A 15,857-nucleotide genomic window follows, 5' to 3' on the forward strand; every position below is an offset into this window, starting at 1 on the left:
TCACAGCTCTATGGAGCAGTATCAGACTCATATTCTGACTAGAATTGAGTAGGACTACGTCAGGCTAGTGTACAGTATAGTTATGGACAAAATTAGTCACACCCATTTTAACCCAATAAATTTATGAAAATAAATATACAATATAACCATTTTGGCGCATTTTTCTTCCAACTGAACGCAACATTACGGTTTTGGTATAATTCTCCCAACTCAAATCTATCGGTATCAGTGGAGAAGATTTTGGGGAAATGGAAGAGGATCAGAATTGTCACCACAGACAAATTGTGAAAATATCATAAAAAAAAAGACAAACAAATAATGAGCAGCTATACAACAGCAGGAAAACCAATGCTTATTTTTTCCCCATTTATTATTATGAAGGATATTAAAACTTAGGCTGAACTTTTATAGGAAAATATTTTTTGTCATACCCTAATTATAAAATCTTTGGTTAACTTGCTGCAGAGCTCCTTTCCCTCTTTCTATTAGAATCACACTTCTTGGCTGATAAAAAAATATTTCCTAATCCAAATCTCCTCAGGGGTATGAATACATTTGGGCTAAATACCCTGAAACTACATTTTTAAACTGATATAAAAACAAAGGCAAACTGAGGGGCCATCTTAGAATCCATTTCTGAATCTTCAGGTCTGCTTTTCAAGCAAGAAGCAGGTCATGTGTTGCATTAACTGCAATGGAAAATTCCACCTCACACCTTTTCTTTCCCTTTGCTTTCTCTTTACATAAACACAAGTGTGATACGTTTCTTTTTTCCTTTCTCGTTCTTCAATAATGACCCACCTCAACAACGAAAAACTGGAGGAGATTTTAAATCTGTATGATTGAGGTTAAAGATATAATTATTTTGGATGTGCTTTTTATTATTCCTGTATACGAATCCATAGAGGTCAAAGCTAGGTCATTTAAACACAAGAGGTCGCTACTTACATTAAAAAGATTTGTTTGTGGTTGTGAAAGAAGTTGCCAGCTGCTACTGGAGCTGTCTGAACTTTAGGAATGTCAATCTCTGTCACCACAGACCAGGAAAAACAAGCGTACTCAGACGTTAAGCTCCTTGAGCCAGCCATCACTGGTTTAAACACTTCCTAGCTAGTTGAGATTAATGGCAGCTGTGTCCTTCAAAGTATGTTGAAGCACAAAGATAAAACAGGTAACACTTCCTATGGCACTCTCCATTTGAAAGGGAAAATTGTCCTCTGGTCTTATATACCTCTATTTTGGCAACACACTTAAAAACAACAACAAAAAATTAAAGAGGTTGCAAGCTATTGTAGATTTATCAAGTTACATGAGAGCCAGGGCTAAAATTAAATTAAAGCACTGCAGCAGAAAAGCATTCTAATTAGAACGTCAACAAAAGCTTCATTTGGTGTTGCTTTCAAGTGTGTGAAGCAGTGAGTGAGCTCTAAATATTCACTGCCACATTAAACCACAATCTTTATTGCGTCTATAAAAGTGAAGTGGCTTTTACTATTTTTTACAAATAAAAAAAGAAAGAAAATGCCGCATCTCAGATTCTAATCTTTTGCAGCCTCCTCTTTCCTATTAATCGTGCATCTCTGTTGAATAAAAGAAATTAACAAAGCATGATGCTGCCACCACCATGTGTCACTGTGGGGAGGGTGTACATAGCTTGTGCCACACTGCAGTCATTCTCTATATTCTGTAGGAGGCAAATTTATACCGAGATGGACTTAACACAGGCTGGTTTTATTTAATAAACCAGGAGTCCCATCTTTACTTTTAGCTACCAACTTAGATAAATTTAAAGGGTAGTTTGTGAGAGACTTGGTTCAGGAGAGAAACCTAAAAGTCACTCATAGCACAAACAGGCAGCAAGAACTTTGCTTTGCTTTTATTATGACTATTAATACACTCATGTTATCAGTTAAAGCTTTCATTGTTTTGAATTATGACAAACTAGCAGAATGTTTGAAACAGTTGTTTTTACTGAGGTTGCAGATGACATATAAAAGTCATATTTACTCCTAGAAAGAATGTAAACATTCCAGGAGCAGCTTTTAAAGCACAATGTACAAAACCTACTGCTGTTTTTTTTACTTTCATTACAGCAAAGATGACATGACCTCAGCAGAGTTATAACTAAAGAATTACATAATCAGCACGAGGCTATAAACTGCATATGTGGTTAATGTTAACTTCTTTGTGCCAACTGTTGGATTTTATTGTTTTAAAATAAAGCATCTTACCTGGACCTGCGCTCCGCCAGAGAGCTTGATGGGTCCTAAAAAACCGCACACATGTTAATTTGACAGCAGGGCTGGTCTGAACCTTCACGGATGAGACGCCCCCAAGGACAGGGGCTGAGCAGCTGGACACCACGACGCGCAGGAGGCTCGCCATGGTGCACGCACACCTGACACTCGCACTGCAGCAGGATCTTAATGGGTCTGACAGCAGTTGTCCTGTAGAGGAGACACGGCAGACGTGTACCAGCAGAAACACAAAGGGAGGGGAGGAGGGGATTAGAGGTCAGAAAGAATGGATCCGACAAGAAAAGTAAACATATCAATATGTTTTCTAAGGCAATCAGCTGACTTTTAACATAAAAATGCTCAGATACGTACAGAAAAAAAAAATCCGGAAATGCGATCTTTAATTATCCAACAATTCTTATTCACAACAAGACCAAGTTTCAGACAAGAATTAATATTTTGTGTTTGTGACAAATAACTTCAGAAGGTGGGCTAGGATTTAATTTTTAAGTCATATGCTATGGCCAAATAAATAAATAAATAAATAAATAAAAATCACAACCAACCATTTAGTTAAGTCATAGCCCACTGACCCAAGCAGAGGAGTAGACAGCATGTTTACCCAACATAGAGATAATAAAACAGGCTCAACCTGAGTTGGTGGCTGGTATTTTAAGGTTTAATCTAGAACTGACTGGTTGGCTGGCTATAAACTACTCTGTCACGCTTTGACCTCACTAACAAGGACAATTCGGTGTGTATGCAGAGTACATGCACACATAACAAATTCAAGTACAAAAATTGTAGTAAAATTGTTGCCGTAAAACTGTTAAACCTGCCCCAGAAGAAAAAGACATGTTTATACTAAATTATTTAAAGTTTGATCACAACTACCTGCTTAAAAAAAATAAAAAAACATGGCAACCCATACCTGGTTTTCAATTGGCATCAATGACAACCCCATTTTTGTCCCTAATACTTGTTGCATATTGTATTTTATTTCCGCACAGTTTACTGTGACAAGGATTTTATACGCAATACTAAAAATAAGTAAAAAAAAAAAAGTTAGTAGTGATTAATTTGATAATAATCTAATAAAATATGCATATTTTTTATTAAACATAATGGAATATACCGGTAATGCTTGTGGGTGCTTGAAAATAGAGAGGGAGATTTTGTTTTAGATGCATTTGATTGTTCAGTATTTTACCTGTTGAGGACTGATAGCATCCACTGTACTTCTACAGCCCACAAGCATGCCATTTAAGTGTTAGTAATAAAATATATGTGGAGAAAACAAAGAAAGCCATTGAATCCTCACGCATGAGAAATCTATTTAAAAAAAATAAAAGTATTTTCCCACGAAAATACCCAAAAACTATTGATTAGACGCCAAAGTATTTTACACTGAGGGGAATGAGGTTTTATTTTATAGTATAACTCCCCCGCCCCAAAGGAAAATCTATTGAATGTTGGGAACAATCTTGATTGAATCAAACTGGCCAAAGAAAAGTAAAATAAAAAAGAAAAACACAAAGAAAAACCCAGTGGTAAAACATACAAATGGTAAAAATAAAAAAAAGAAGAAAAAAAAAAACTACTTAAAAAGAATATCAATTTATCTGAACAATATATTTTAGATTTTTTAAATTGAGCATTGGTTTCAAGGTTTAATTGGTTGCAACTTTTACTTGTTCCCCTTCCAAATGTAAGCACGTGCTGAATATGCGAAATAAATTGTGGATTACAGCTGCCCCTTAACCTTTAAATCCAATCAAGCTAAGTTATTCAAATAAAGGACTTTCGCACTGTTTTAAAACCGTGTCCTGCACAGAGCCTGTTTCAGTTCCGACAGTTCCGAACAGTTCAGACCACAGAGTCTCTAAATGTGAGGCAGAGAGCAACGTATCCTTGCTGACTTCACTGCTTTCTTTTTGTCTCGTCTTTCTCTCTGCACAACAGAAACGCTAACTCGAGCTAGCTAACCAGCTGAAGCACTGTTTGACGTAGAAACAGCCCCCATATTGTTTCGTTGTTGTGGGTGGTGTGTGAGTCAAAACAAGAATTTTGCACACTCAAAAAAATCCAAAAACGAAACAAGTGCAAAGTGGAAAGCGGGACCGGTGCGGTTAATGAAGAATACCTTCACTGACCTTTGCAGACAGCCCGGGCTCTGCGCAGCACAGCCGACTTTGCGTCGACCCGGAAGCAGTCCGCCGCTGAACTGAGTCCGAAGAGAAACATTTGATGCGTTGGCATCGCGGTCAGTGACGAGGCTCAGACAAAATATCGATTATTTATATATTTAAAAAAACATTCCTATACAGCAGTTTAATATTTATTTTTTTATCGATTATTCAATTTATCGGAAGATGCTAATATAAGCGGCATTACCTTTTTGAGTAATGATTATACGTAAATGTTATAAAGCAAAGTAACACAAGCCTGAAGAAAAATTTGAGCATTTTTTGTTCCTTAAAGCCAAATTACATAGTTACACATCATTATTTGACTATAAAGAAACTTGAAATTACTACAGAAGTAAAAACAAAAAAAATAAAATAATTTAGGTCTCTAAGGGTGCAAGTCCGAACTCTGCCACTGGGTGTCGCTCTTTCATTGACAGCATTGGTTGCCATCAGGATGCGTTCTGCGTTTTCTGCTGTGGGTTTATGAGAAGATGTAACCTGACAACAGCCAGATGCATGTCTCGCTCCGCCCAGCTCCATGTGAGTGGAGCTACAGTAGGCGGAGCGAGACATGCATCTGGCTGTTGTCAGGTTAGAGAAGATGAGGGATAAAGATAAATTTAACCAAGTTGTGTTCATTCACTGAATACATTGTAAATACAAATATTACACTACTTAATAAAAATACAACACGAGATTCGAAAGAGTTTTAAAAATCTTCTTTTCTTTTTTGTTTGTTTTGTGTCACATATTTCAGAAATTCCTATAAATGTTAAAATAAGTAAGAGTAACCTGTCAAACAGAGGGCTTAAAAAATGGATACCTATGTATTTTTTTCTTTTGGGTATATTACTATTTCAAGTCTATTTTACATGAAATGTATTTTATTCTTTTATATATAACATATGCAATATGGTAATATTTCTTGATATCTTTCTTTTCATATGAATTGTGTTCAGAAGTATTTCTGAGCTAATGCTGTTGTTTTTTTTCTGTCTGTTTTCTATGTGCTGCAGTCTTTTTGCTTGCATGCAAAAATAATGGTGGTTCAATTTGTTTATATAAAGTATACATTCATTTCAGTTTGAGTTTAGGTAACATTTAAAACTTAATATAAATACAGTAGAATTGTAGCCTCTTTTACTTACACATACTTGTCATCTGGTTCTCTTTATCAGGCTCAAAGGAAGGAATGCATATAGTCGCCTTTGTTGCTTTTTATTCTAACATTTCACACACCGATAGCTCCTCTAAACATACTGACTTTTCTTGCTTTTTTTAATTTAGAGACTGTAGAATACGAATAGATTTAGACACTCTGATCTCAATAGCAGCCACAAGATAGCTTATGTTTACAAAATGTTCTCAGTTCATTTAAAACGTGTTACCTTTACGTCCAAAGGTTGTCACTCAAAGATATTTTGGTCCATGCATGTTTTGTTTGCTGCTCTTTTAAATACCAGAGAGAGAGAGAGAGAGAGAGAGATTTATCTTGCACATTTACAAAGCAGAAGTACTCCAGTGTGCAACCACCTTCAGCAACTCAACTCCAAATTAGTCAATAGACATATTTACCATGATATTTCTTTGAATACACATTCCTTTCTACACATGTAAAAAGCTGAAAATCATAGAAATTTATCCTACAAGGTTACACTCACATACAAGCTGTGATTGGAAGGCAACAAATAATAGATGACTGAAATTTGTAGCATAAATATACCTTTTTAATTTTCTAGACAAACTAGTGCAACAAGTTTTAAGACAGCATATAATGGTAAGTGTTTACAGCAGTTGTATGGATATGAAGTTGCACAATATAATATTTTTGAAAAACATTCCAAGTTAGAAAAAATAATTTACAGATAAGAGTAAAATATTTTAGATTTTATTATTAACTAATATAATATGAAATAAATAGACGGCAATCCTGTCTGGAAAATGTTCATCCTATAGCAGGCCCCCCACGTTATACTCTAAGCTCTCCTTTTCTGAACTACAGTACTATGCTAGTTAAATAATATTAACTACTACCTAAAATTATCTCTCTATCTGTGAGTTGACTCAATGGCTGCGTGAGCAAAAACACAAAGGTGAGGATTTTGTGAGGTCCGTTTTTTAGATTGTTGGCTTACTGGCTGACTTTAATTCCTTTTAACTGTAGAATGCAAACATGATCAACTATAGAGAATTTCAAAGGGAGTTTATTGAGCTGTGATAGCTGGCTTAACTGGAGGTAGGTCCTACCTTAAATTTTGTGTGGAGCCTCATACAACCAACAGCTTTACACAGTCTGTTTTAGAAGCTGTAGTCCTGCTGTGCATTTATCTCTAATACAAAAAAATCAGTGTGTAATTTTTCTTTATTCAGAATTTATTTTGCTAAACACATCATATTACCCTTTTGTATCACTTGGCTTTGCAAAATAAGTTATACCTTTTTTAAACAATCCATTGTAGGCTATTTACCCTCCCTCTAACCAACTTTTTGAATGAAGTTATATAACAAAAACATGTTTGACTTGGTGAGTGTGAATTTGCAGATTAAGTGGAACATCTGTCTGAGTCTGTCTGAACGTCTATTTGCCTGTATTATTGGATTTAAAATAAATAAAAGTGTCTTCTGCAAACCTAGAGAATGTGTGTGCATGCTTAAATATAGCAGAGAGTGGGAGAAAGGGGGATGAGTTCTTCTTTTCTTCTCTGAAGAAAGTCTTTGAAGCTGCAGAAAATTCCAGGAGTTTCCTGTTAACAGGGCTGGGCTGTAATGCGAACCAGGAGTGTGTCTTTGGATGAGAGTCAGTTTCTTGGCTGGTGAGGAGAGTTAGAATCACAGCCGTCTTTGCCGTCCTTCTACTTTCCAGATTTCACATTTGGTTTGCCTTTTTTGTTGTTGTTCATTATGCATCATTCGGAAATTCCTAAAGAAGCTTTGAAGACTGCGACTCAGAAAAACAGAATGTTATTTATTTAATTTTTTTTTTTAGATAATTCATATGGCTGGGAGGTTCCTCTACTTTGCTGTGGATGCATCTCTGCTTTTCTAGAGTGAGCGGTGGTGCAAACAACTTAAGAACGGAGGATTTCTATCCCAGATGAGATTCTATGGTTAGCATCAGTGTTCAGACGCATCTGCAAGCTCAACCATGTCAGTAAGGATGCTACATTTCTCTACCTCAAAGCACCTGGTGTTGTTAGTTCTCATGTGGAGCCTCAGCTGCACAAGTCTGATTACTGCCTGGCCAGGCATTCCAAGAAGTAAGCCAAAGGCTGATTTGGACCCAAATGTGAGAGACTGGGGAGATTACTCAGATGTTCCCACTGGAATGGAACATGGACTTGGACTGGAAGAGGACAGAGAAAATGAAGACAACAGAGGAGTGAGAGAGCCGTCATCCAACTTGTCTCCCGAGCTGGATTTCCTGGCTGACTTCGCAGGCAGGAGAAGTTGACTGATCGATATGTATCCGTTTGGCTACTTACTCCTTATTCAACTCCAATGTCATCTACAGGTAAGAAGAGACTGTGGGTGATAACTGCTCCATCACATAATGATAACTACTTACGGATGATGGAGAAACAGCTCGAAGACATGGATCAGGTACTGTTCCAATATATGCATAACAGCACTGTGGAACAATTACCACTGCTGGTCCTCAGCAGCATTTGAGCAGACTTGGGTAGTCTTGTTAGAACATTTATAAGTTAATATTTTTTGGGGAACAACTAAAGATTTTAGTTCGTCAAACTAATTATTATTATTTGTCATAGTAGAAATTCTGTTTCTCTTTAATGTTTTCTCAGCACCCCATCTTGACAGAAAAAAATAGATGTAATGTAGAAATTATTGCAAATTTATTAAAAAAGAAAAACTGAAAAATCACATTGTGATAAGTATCCAGACCCTTTGCTCAGTATTGAGTAGAAGCACCCTATTGATGCCATGAGCCATTCGTCTTGGGAATGATGCATTAAGTTTTCACACCTGGATTTGGGGACCCTCTGCTATTCTTCCTTGCAGATCCTCTCCAGTTCTGTCAGGTTGGATGGTGAGCGTTGGTGGACCACCATNATATATATATATATATATATATATATATATATATATATATATATATATATATATACATATATATAGGGTGAAAAGTATTCAGACCCTTTTAAACACTCTTAGTTTCATTGCAGCCATTTGCTAAAATTCATAAAGTTCATTCTGTTTCTCTTTAATGTTTACTCAGCACCCCATCTTGACAGAAAAATAGATGTAATGTAGAAATTATAGCAAATTTATTAAAAAAGAAAAACTGAAATATCACATGGTGATAAGTATTTAGACCCTTTGCTCAGTTGAGTAGAAGCACCTTCTTGAGCTAATAATGCCATGAGCCATTCTTGATGCATTAAGTTTTTCACACCTGGATTTGGGGACCCTCTGCTATTCTTCCTTGCAGATCCTCTCCAGTTCTGTCAGGTTGGATGGTGAGCGTTGGTGGACCACCATTTTCAGATCTCTCTTGAGATGCTCAATTGGGTTTAGGTCAGGGCTCTGGCTGGGCCAGTCAAGAATGGTCCCAGAGTTGTTTCCAAGCAACTGCTTTGTTATTTTAGCTGTGTGCTTAGGGTCATTGTCTTGTTGGAAGGTGAATCTTTGATTGAAATAAAGTACACTTTATTTACTGTGTTTATTCATCCATTAAACACAACAATGTATATCTTAAGGAGTTATTAGCTGAACTACATTAGATACCATAGTCAACCACAGAACAATGGATTTCTAAAGCCTCTGTGTAAGGTGTTTCCTGTTTTTTTTGCAGACATAATACCAAGATGTGGTCTGTTTTACCTTCAGTTTGTTTGTTAAGGTCTGGCACATCTACTTTAGCCCTCCAACAATCCACATTTCTTTAGAACCACCTGCTCATCATATGTAATTGTAAGATACCAGAGAGGAAATGACAGTAAAGCAAACCTCAAAAGAAAGACCTTGTATGTATAACTTCAAGAACTACTGAACGAGGCCAGTTTAACTGTCTAAAAAAATTATTTAAAAAGAAATTTTTTTTAATGAAAACAATAATCAGACATTTAACTTTTTCACTCTTTTGTTATGTTTTAGTTTTTCTTCTCTGTCTTTTTCAGAAAGAACTGAACTGCCGGTTAGCTGAAAGAGACACTTTCATCTTAATCATCATCCAGAATGCAATGATGGAGGGTCGTATTCAGAAAACAACTTTTCAAGGAGATGCCACAGTGGAGAACCTGGATCCCGACACAATTACCAAACTGCTTCATTACCTAGAGCTTTCCAGTCAAGTAAAACTGTCTGCCGACTGACTTTCTTTCAGCTTTTTTTATCTTTGTACCAATCTAACCTGCTTCTAGCTTCTTCTAAACTGTGCTTATTGTCTCAGGAGCAAGCCTTCTCCATGCTGGTCATGAAGAAGAACCTTGGCATCAGCGAGCGTTTTCCGTATCCGGTCCGTGTTGAGGCAATTTTGGAGCTCATTGATCAGTTTCCAATGAGAAAACTGGAGAAGATGACCAGAAAAGGATCCAACTTAAGGTTTTGTTACTGTTCTACACAGATTTATACAGAAAATAAAAAGGTCATGACATTTTTTTAAATCAGACATATAAAATCTGACAAACAGAGCTACTTATTGTTTTTAGCCTTCACATGAGATCTCAAGTTTGTGAAATTAATTAACCAAAAGAAAATATCCATAAATATGCTTACTCTTGCAGAACACTAAAATGTGGATATTTCATAAAGTTTCTGGTCTGGTTCTGGACCAGTTGCTATAAATGTGATGATCCCATGTTAATCCAAACTATTTGGATTGGCTTTATGACCCTGTTTCTTCAAGCGATTAACATTTGTTTGCATAGTAAAATCACAAACAAGGCAATCCCGCCAACCACAACTTTAAAAAGAATGACATTGCCTTAATTGCGCTTTATAGAAATAGAGGCTTTTAGGAATATTGAGTTTTAAATGGTTAAATCATGACCAAGAGGGCTACAATTTTATGACAGTCATTATTAATCGAGTAATATTAGAAACAAACCCAGATCCCTACATCCTACATGTTTTATTTATTTCACTATCACCAAACACCTGACTTAAATAAACCTGTAATTAAAATACAGGCGTCTGTGGCCTTTGATATCTACTGAGGAGTAGCACAATCATTGATTCTAGGGAGCTGGAGAGACATTTAAAACATGCAGGACAGTGAGCACTGAGAACCTTTGGTACAGAGCTTTTAATAAATTAACAATTCAAACAGTTAAGTAATGATGGACACATCTTTTTATTTATTCATTTTATATTCATATAATGATATGAATAATAGCCCCATAATTAATTTTTGCAGGAGCCCAGATTTTTATTCACTCTAAAAAATAATATGATTTTATAAGTTTGTTTCAATTGAGGTTTTAGTCATTTGTGACATAGTACACTAATTCTATAGCTTTATGTATGATTGTGTTGCAGGTGTAAAACAAAAAAAAAGAAGGTTGTGGTGAAAAGGAAAAAGCTGATAAAGAAGAACATGCTGAGCCCTCATAGGGCAGGAAATGTGACCTCGGTTGTGATTTCTCAAAGGCAACACTTGGACAAAAAAGCTGTACTAATGAGTAAGATCCAAGACATACTGAATGGCAAGTCACGATTTGTTATTCGTAAGAAGCCTGGCGGATCGACAATACAGAAGACCTCGGACAGTAATAATGATTGGGAAACCACCAAAGTGTCAAGTGGAGGCCAGTCTGTTTCAAAAAGTGAGGAGAAAGCAAAGAAAAACAGGTACTGTAAATTAATAATAATTGAACTTTATTGATCTCACATTGGAGAAATTTACCTCTGCATTTAACCCATCCCCTTGGGGAACAGTGGGCTGCCATTGTGGGGCGCCCAGGGAGTGGCAGCCTGTGGGAGTGGGGATCGGACTCAGAACCTCAGGATTCAAGCTCTATGCCCTAACCACTAGGCCGCCACTCCCTTTTTTTAAAATAAATATAATATTTCAAGGTTTAATCAGAAAAGGTAGAAAGTTTCTCTTTCATTACAGGGGTCCCTCTTCTACAGATGAAGAAAAGAAAACAACTGAACGGCAAAACTCCAAAAATAAAGAAGAATCAAATATAAAGGCTAACAAAGAGAGTAAAGGCAGCAATAAGAAGAAGGGTAAAGGGAATAAAGGAAAGAAAAGAAAAGGAAAAAAGTCAAACAGAGCAGTAAGTGAAGAGGATAAAGCAGCTCTGAAGACATTTTTGGATGGAATTAGAGGGTCCAGAAGATTAATGGTGAGAACTATTTTCCTCAAATGTAATTTTTTTTTTTACCCTAAACTTTTAAGCTTCCATTTCTTCTGTTGACAAGTTGTCCTCCTTTTTTCAAAAAAGCTCATCTCGACACCCAGCAGAGATACAGCTCTGTACATTCAGCAGACTGAGGAGAATAAGAAACACCTCTGTGAACTGGGCATGAGGAAGATAACAGTGGCAACTATGGTTGGAGAAGGAAGTGACTCTACCATCTCTGTGCAGCACCAGCTGCTCGGTAGAAAGTCTAAAATACATAATTATTTTCAATATATGTATTTTTTTTATCTAAATCATTTTTCATAGTTCTTAAGATGAATTTTCTCAGGTTGTCTCAATATACTTCAAACATATGAAGAAACGTTTTCATTAATAACTGCAGCCAATAGGTGGGTGTTAAATATTTTTAGAAATGGATGACAAGAAGGAATTCTGACAGTTCATTTCAGCCGTACCTTAATAAAGAGTGTATGTAGAAACTGTTCTGGGGTCTTTAAAATACAATGTTGAAAAAAATAACTAAAGAGGCTGCGCAACTTTGGAGTTAAAAAAAAAAATTGCAGCTTGCTGGTAGAATATTCAGATAAACAGTTTATCCAGATAACATATGAATTACTGAAAAGGCTTTGGCCAAAACAGTTTCTCAAACTGACTCAAAAAGCTAAGTTTAATTTAAAAATGAAGATTCTTTATACATAATGTTGGCATAAATCTCAAGAAAATGCTTAATGCATGACTGCATGCATGACTCATTGCTGACTGAGGTGGACATAGCCTCAGGGATGCAACAAACGTGCAGATAAAAGCTGTGTCTAAAGAGGATGAATGGAGTTAGTATTGCTTATTTTCATACTCAGTCATAAGGCAGTGGATTCCCTGTCTTGTGCACAGCATCAGAAGTCTTTGGAAATATGGCAGTAGGTCACAGTCCTCTCTGTGTTTAATGAATTCAACTCAAACATTTAATACACATTCTGAGACACATCAGTATGGGAGACAGCTGCATAACTTTATGCATTTGACTCTTTTACTTAGAGATGGTTTGGAAAAGACAAAACAAATTTTACATTCAATAAACCTAAATCTATCTGTTTACAGTAACAGTTGTTTAAAGCTAAACAAGCAGTGTTTTTAAAATTGACAATTTGAATCTAAATCCAAAGAGTTAGTTTTTGTGTCTAACCCTGAACCCAGAAAAAAGTTTCACCATTGTTTGGTATAGCTGCATCCTATTAAAAATACAGTTCATTTTACACATTTGATGAATGCTATAATAATATAGTGTTATTTATCAATTTGAGTAAATGCCAATTATATATTTTCCTAGATTAATTGGCCTTGTACACAAATGTGAGGGATTCACATTGCTAAAAATACAATAGGCTTTAGTGACATATGAAGAATTAAATAATCTGATAGCCAATAACATTGTATTTTGTCAACTTTCAATGAGCTGTGCATCAAAACTCACTATGGAAAACCAAAACTGTAGAAAATGCAACTATATTATATAAATATACTGCATTTACATTTATCTACTTTGGTATATTCAAAAGTGTATTTTTATATAGTTAATCTATTCATTCAGTAAGACATGGATACAGACAAATGGCTGCATGTCAAACTACATAACTCTCCTTTTCCTGCTCTAACCTGTATTATACAGAGAAAAAGAACTGTTAACCAAATTAGAAAAATACTGTTACGAGGTCTGTTTTATTTTAACAGACTACTAACAGGGTATATTATTTCAGGTCATTTCCAGAGCAAAATGTAGCTCTCTGTCTGTGCTGTATCACAGGAAAGAAAAATATTTTTATGGAATACCAACATTCCCCATACCAACAGCTGTAGCATCTGTCCCCATTCCTGTCAGCAAAGATAACCTCATAGGCCAGCCGGCCAATGGAATCTTGATACATGCTAACCATATAAACTAAGCTAATGTCTGAGCTAAATTGCAAAAGCAATAACAACAAAGCACAAAACAAAAAATACTTTAATACTCAAACATCAGTTTTTCTCTAATAAATTCTGGAGCAGCTGTATCTGCTTTCTTTTTCCCTGTGAGGGAACATCATTAAATTTTCTATTTGCAATATGACTGTTATTACTACTGTACCTTGTTTCTGATTGGAGAAAACCGTCCCCTTTACAACTGTACCTGTCCTACCTACTTTGTTATTTTATGAAAACACTTATGATATATATTAATGTTTTTTGGTACCTAGGACGGCCTTTGAGATAAGAGTAACTAAGCAAATCAGTTTTTTTTTTTTTTTTTTTTTTTTAATGTTGCTCCAATATTATTTTCCCTAGCCAGTGTATCATATTTAGATTTAGTTTTCCTTAAATCTGACTAACTTCTTTATTCACTTAAATAATTACAAAATCTCATAACAAAAAGCAACAGTCACATTTATATCCTCTTTTTGAATGCTTGCTAATATTCAAAATTGTAATTTCATTAGAAAAGATTTTCAGAAGAACTCCTAAACTTAAGGATAGATACCTGCAACTATGAAGTTCAGTTTGAAGACAGTTTAAATGTGAAGTTTTAATTGTTTGTATTTGGAATACTTTGCTTTTTTGTTTCACTGTGAAATTTTTGTCTTACCTTTGTGTGTTTCAGAGTCTGAGCCTCCCCACAGGGATCAATTGGAGCAAGTCTTGGACTCACGCCTGATCCCTCTGTTAAGAGCAGAGCTTGGCCTGTCTTCCTCTGACCTCTTCTCAATGACCGTCACAGATTACGACATCAAACCCAATGTAGGTGAATCTCAATTAACCCTACTCAACTTATTGCTTTCCTGTTTGTCAGTAAGGATGCTAATCGTCACAAATCTTAACATCGCTCTAATCAATTGGGCATTTTATTTGAGTTTCAAAGACAAAAGCAGGAATCAACCATGGGATCTTTGGCATTATATTTTGTAAAAATTACCTCACATGTAGAGTAGTATTTCTGAGTTGTTGTTTTTTTCTTTCTGTTGCTTTGGGTTTTTGCATCTGTTCACAGTAATATTGCGAATTCAAATGTACTAATCAGGACTTTCTGTTCATTAACTATCCTTTAACTTTCTTTAACTTGCCTCCATCTGTGCTTTAGAGAGTCTTTGAGGCTCCACCGTCTAGCACAGCTCTGTTTGAGTACATCGACAACTTTCCCTCCAGGAACTCGGAGAAAGAGAAAGAAAGGAAAAGGCCTCCAGTGTGCTCCAAAGACACAAAAGCACCGGTGGTTGAGAACTCTCTGCTCAGGTAGCAATTCAGGCATACAAAATAAAACAGTATTTGTAAGTTTCCTTGAACTTTATTTGTTTGCAGGTGTAAAATATATTTTGCATAATGTATATCACTAGGAATATCTATGTAATATAATTAGATAATCAATTTTATTTTCAAGGTTTATGTCCAAGCGGAGGCTGCTACTGATCTCTGCTCCCTCAGAGGACGATTATTCTTTCCAGCAGCAGATTTCTGCTCTCAGTGGCCAGGAATGTCAGCTGGGTAACCTCTACACTTTGTTTGCTGTTTGGCAATTTTCAGAGCATTTTGGAAATATTTTTCTGCGTTCAGCTTTCCCTCTTGACTTACAAGGCCTATAAGATGAACAACTAACATGAGCTGGGTAATGTAGAGTTCTGGAAAGAGTGTGATGTGGTACAAAAAAAAAAAAAAAAAAAAACGCAGTTGAAAATGCAAGCATTTATAGGTGTACAGAGATTTCATAGTGGGCCTGCATGGAAATCACAATACAAAGTTCAGTGCCATGTGGGAGTAAAGCTAGGGGATATTTATACACATGTAAATGCTGTGTATTGTAGGTCAAATCTATTTTATCCTGCAACCCCTTTTGATCTTTGCTTTTTGGGTGACGTGGAGGAACAAAGCAGTAGGTGGGAGTAGCTAAATTGGCCTGGATAAAAAAACACATCAAGAGCCTACCATCATTTCAACCATCTAAGATTCTTTTTCTAAAGTTCTACAAACCTTTGCAATTAATTTCTGGCAGCTATGGATGGATGGATGGATGGATGGATGGATGGATGGATGGATGGATGGATGGATGGATGGATGGATGGATGGATGGATGGATGGAT

The 15,857-nt window shown here is 36.0% G+C and overlaps 2 protein-coding genes across 4 annotated transcripts in view; one reads left to right on the top strand and one right to left on the bottom strand.

Annotated features, from left to right (window-relative positions):
* Nucleotides 1-4,459, bottom strand: part of nnt (nicotinamide nucleotide transhydrogenase) — a 37,624-nt gene extending 33,165 nt beyond the window's left edge. The window contains exons 1-2 of one of the 3 annotated variants that reach the window (XM_015382771.1): nt 4,391-4,459; nt 2,232-2,447 (exon numbers count right to left, since the gene is read on the bottom strand). In XM_015382771.1, coding sequence (XP_015238257.1) covers nt 2,232-2,385 — 154 coding nt within the window. In that variant the 5' untranslated portion in view covers nt 2,386-2,447; nt 4,391-4,459. Of the gene's footprint in view, nt 1-2,231; nt 2,448-4,380 lie in introns of those variants that run through there. The other 2 variants (XM_015382772.1, XM_015382773.1) reach the window with 2 other exon arrangements.
* Nucleotides 4,460-7,201: 2,742 nt separating this feature from the next.
* The window catches only part of LOC107089802 (coiled-coil domain-containing protein 80-like), a 9,860-nt gene continuing 1,204 nt past the window's right edge, over nt 7,202-15,857 (top strand). The window contains exons 1-10 of the mRNA XM_015382774.1: nt 7,202-7,863; nt 7,938-8,026; nt 9,565-9,738; nt 9,837-9,988; nt 10,925-11,236; nt 11,502-11,736; nt 11,836-11,992; nt 14,387-14,523; nt 14,864-15,015; nt 15,161-15,264. Coding sequence (XP_015238260.1) covers nt 7,572-7,863; nt 7,938-8,026; nt 9,565-9,738; nt 9,837-9,988; nt 10,925-11,236; nt 11,502-11,736; nt 11,836-11,992; nt 14,387-14,523; nt 14,864-15,015; nt 15,161-15,264 — 1,804 coding nt within the window. The 5' untranslated portion in view covers nt 7,202-7,571. The remainder of the gene's footprint in view (nt 7,864-7,937; nt 8,027-9,564; nt 9,739-9,836; nt 9,989-10,924; nt 11,237-11,501; nt 11,737-11,835; nt 11,993-14,386; nt 14,524-14,863; nt 15,016-15,160; nt 15,265-15,857) is intronic.

The sequence above is a fragment of the Cyprinodon variegatus genome, unplaced genomic scaffold, assembly GCF_000732505.1.
Source record: "Cyprinodon variegatus isolate N-32 unplaced genomic scaffold, C_variegatus-1.0 Scaffold266, whole genome shotgun sequence".
Classification (NCBI taxonomy): domain Eukaryota; kingdom Metazoa; phylum Chordata; class Actinopteri; order Cyprinodontiformes; family Cyprinodontidae; genus Cyprinodon; species Cyprinodon variegatus.